The 3,324-nt window shown below is 35.2% G+C and overlaps 1 protein-coding gene across 1 annotated transcript in view; it reads left to right on the forward strand.

Moving 5' to 3' along the window:
- The window catches only part of LOC109539313 (rho GTPase-activating protein 100F), a gene marked incomplete in the record, with an annotated part of 25,653 nt that overhangs the window by 4,485 nt on the left and 17,844 nt on the right, over positions 1–3,324 (forward strand). Inside the window, 1 exon segment of the mRNA XM_048662842.1 lies at positions 2,966–3,049. Within this exon segment, the coding sequence (XP_048518799.1) occupies positions 2,966–3,049 (84 nt within the window).

Here is a 3,324-nt window from a genome sequence, read left to right on the forward strand (position 1 = left end):
TGCGACTGGCAGAAAGCCAAATTGAAGAGAACAAAAATGCCTTTGAAATAAATTCTCATCATTTGAAGTTATTTTTCAAATTGCTTGATGTTTTTTGCAAATCAACCAAATTTTTTTTCGCAAATTCCCATAGTTTTTCCTCTTATTTCACCGGAGTGGTAGATAGGCCGGCAATCACTAATTTGTGTTCGGTTCTTTGACTAATGAAAAAAAGTGTAAGGTATTTTTTATTATATGTTGGCCCCCTCAAAACTCGCGAAGTTCCGCTACTTGTAGGAAAACTTGCGGTTTTTAAGGAAATTTCGGTTATTTTCAATAAAAGTGGAGGTAGAAAACTATGGTTTTTCATAGAAAATGATGAAAAAACCCTGCAAATTCCGAGTGGTAGTTGCAAAGAATCTCCTATTTGTGTGTTTTGTTCTTTCACTAACGGAAGAAAATGTAAATTATTTTTTATTACATAGTACCACCTCAACGCCGAACATCAATTCTAGTAGAAAAACCCAAAATTCCTACGAATTCAACGTTCTAAGCCCTTGATAGAAAATCATGCACCGATTTAAACAAAAAATCTGACAATTTTCATAACTTAAGTGTATGTGATATACACTTTCTGGTATAATTTTCGAATATTCCAAGTGGGTTTCCTGAGCAACTCGTTAAAGATACCGAATTTTGCCAGGAGAGCAAAGCTGTAGACAATTTAACTGTCTTTAAGTGCCTTTTAAAATTTTTGCACCAACCCGAAGATGGCCGGAGTTACGGACTGAAACGTCAGTCAGCAGGACAGAATTATTTAACTTTTTTGCTAAAACTTTGATGCTTTGAAATATTTTGTTCTAACTACTTTTAAAAGGTTAAATTAAAACGTGGTGGAATGTTCTAGAATATTATGTGTTCTGTTCTCTGACTAAAAAATACAAAATGTAAAGAATTTTACATTATATGTTACCGCCCTCATAACTCTGAGGCCAGTGAACAGATGGCGACTGTCAGAAAGCCAAATTATAAAGAACAAAAATACCTTTAAAATAAATTCTCATCATTTGAAGTTATTTTTCAAATTGCTTGATTTTTTCGTAAATCAACCAAATTTTTTTTCGCAAATTCCCATAGTTTTTTCTCTTATTACACCGGAGTGGTAGATAGGCTGGGAATCAATAATTTGTGTTCGGTTCTTTGACTAACGGAAAAAAGTGTAAGGTATTTTTTATTATATGTTGGCACCCTCACAACTCCCGAAGTTCCGCTTCTTGTAGGAAAACTTGCGGTTTTCAAGGAAATTTCAGTTACTTCTAATAAAAGTAGAGGTAGAGAACTGGGTTTTCATGGAAAATTATGAAAAAACCATGCAAATTTCGAGTGGTAGTTGTAAAGAATCTCCTTATAACGGAAGAAAATGTAAATTATTTTTGATTACATGGTACCACCTCAACGCCGAACCTCAATTTAAGTAGAAAAACCCAAAATTTCTACGAATTCAACGTTCTAAGCCCTTGATAGAAAATCATGCACCGATTTAAACAAAAAATCTGACAATTTTCATAACTTAAGTGTATGTGATCCACAATTTCTAATTAAAATTTCCAATATTCCAAATGGGTTTCCTGAGCAACTCGTTCAAGATACCGAATTTTGCCACGAGAGCAAAGTTGTAGACAATCTAACTGTCTTTACGCGCCTTTTTAAATTTTTGCACCAACCCGAAGATGGCCGGAGTTACGGACAGAAACGTTAGTCAGCAGGACAGAATATGTGAATTGTTTTGCTAAAACTTTGATAGTTTGAAACATTTCGTTCTAACTACTCTTAAAAGGTTAAATTAGAACGTGGTGGAACGTTCTAGAATATTGTTCTTTGACTAACAAATACAAAATGTAAAGAATTTTACATTATGTGTTACCGCCCTCATAACTGAGGTGAGTGAACGGATTGTGAGTTTTCAAATTGCTTGATGTTTTTCGCAAATCAACCAAATTTTAATCGCAAGTTTCCAGTCAAAGTAAAAATGTAAGGTAATTTTTATTATATGTTGCCACCCTCATAACACCCAAAGTTCATTTTTAGTCGAGAAACTTGCGGTTTTTCAGAAGATTTTTGGTTTTGTGAAGTCGATGTCCAGATAGAAAGTTACCAGATTTTTTGGTTGCGATTGTAAACGCAATTTTTCGAAAACTCTTTGAGTTTCGAGTCAATCAGAATTTTCGAAAATCAAAATTGTCCAGATATTCGTTTAGAAAAATTGTCATTTTTTGATCTTGGAAGTGACGTGGAGTAATTGCAAAACACATTTTTATTTTCAAAAAAATCAATATCTTCTGACTAATAGATAGGAAAATGTAAAAGAGTTTTGCGTTATATGTTACCGCCCTCATAACTCTGTTCGAAAATTGCATTTTTGCAAAACTCCAATGAGTTTTGGACGTTGCTTAATAATTAGTACCATTATTCTTATTCCGGTGTTGCCAGATTTGCAAAAATTTCTTGTTCTGCTGGATAAATAATTTTTTCGTGTTTTGCAACCGATCCAGGACTGACTGTGGAAGTTGCGAGGTGCAACATGCAAAGCTATTTTTTTCAAGAACATATTTTGTTGTCCTTAAAGTTTATATCCGGATTTCAGGTTTGAAAAAGCCCAATCGTATGGAAATGTTCTTAGGGCAATGTTGCCACAATTTCACAAATTTCGTCGGTTTTATGAAAAATCTTGCCACTAAACTGCCTGTTACGCCACGGGAGGGTGCGCGTATTTTTCAGTTAGAATCCAAACTTCAGCTTCAGTGGCGTACTTAAGGTAAAAAATACGGAAGAAAAAACTCCAGATCTTCGGGAAAACACATGAAATAATCCACCGATTTTGGCGCTTGAACCTTCATTTCGAAGGGCTGAAAATTGGCTTTGAAACTGCGTTAAAGTCCGGTAAAAAACCCACCAATTAAAAGGATTTTTTGCACCATTATTGCAGGTGTCTGGAATCAGCTCAGATATTTTCAAGCAGATAGAGGCGGTGGAAAACGACCATGACTCCTCCACAGCTGCCGCCCTCGAAGTAAGTCGCCCTACCCGCTTCTGTTTCGTATTTAGCCGCTTATCCTGCAGTTGGGGAAATTTGCCCAACATTGGCAACGTTGCCTCGGGTATCACTTTTGCTGTTAGCACAGGTTTTAAATAAGTTCTATATTGTTGAGGCGGATTCATTTTTTTTAATAAGAACGAATTATTGATCAATAAGTAGTCAAGAACTGTCACCTAGAGGGTATCCTGCGACACACTTAGGCTCAAGCTGTAAGAGAAAATTCCAATTAGTAGAGAAATTAATTTGAA

Source organism: Dendroctonus ponderosae, unplaced genomic scaffold (genome assembly GCF_020466585.1).
Source record: "Dendroctonus ponderosae isolate FM_Combo_2020 unplaced genomic scaffold, Dpon_F_20191213v2 Dpon_F_20191213_12, whole genome shotgun sequence".
Taxonomy (NCBI): Eukaryota; Metazoa; Arthropoda; class Insecta; order Coleoptera; family Curculionidae; genus Dendroctonus; species Dendroctonus ponderosae.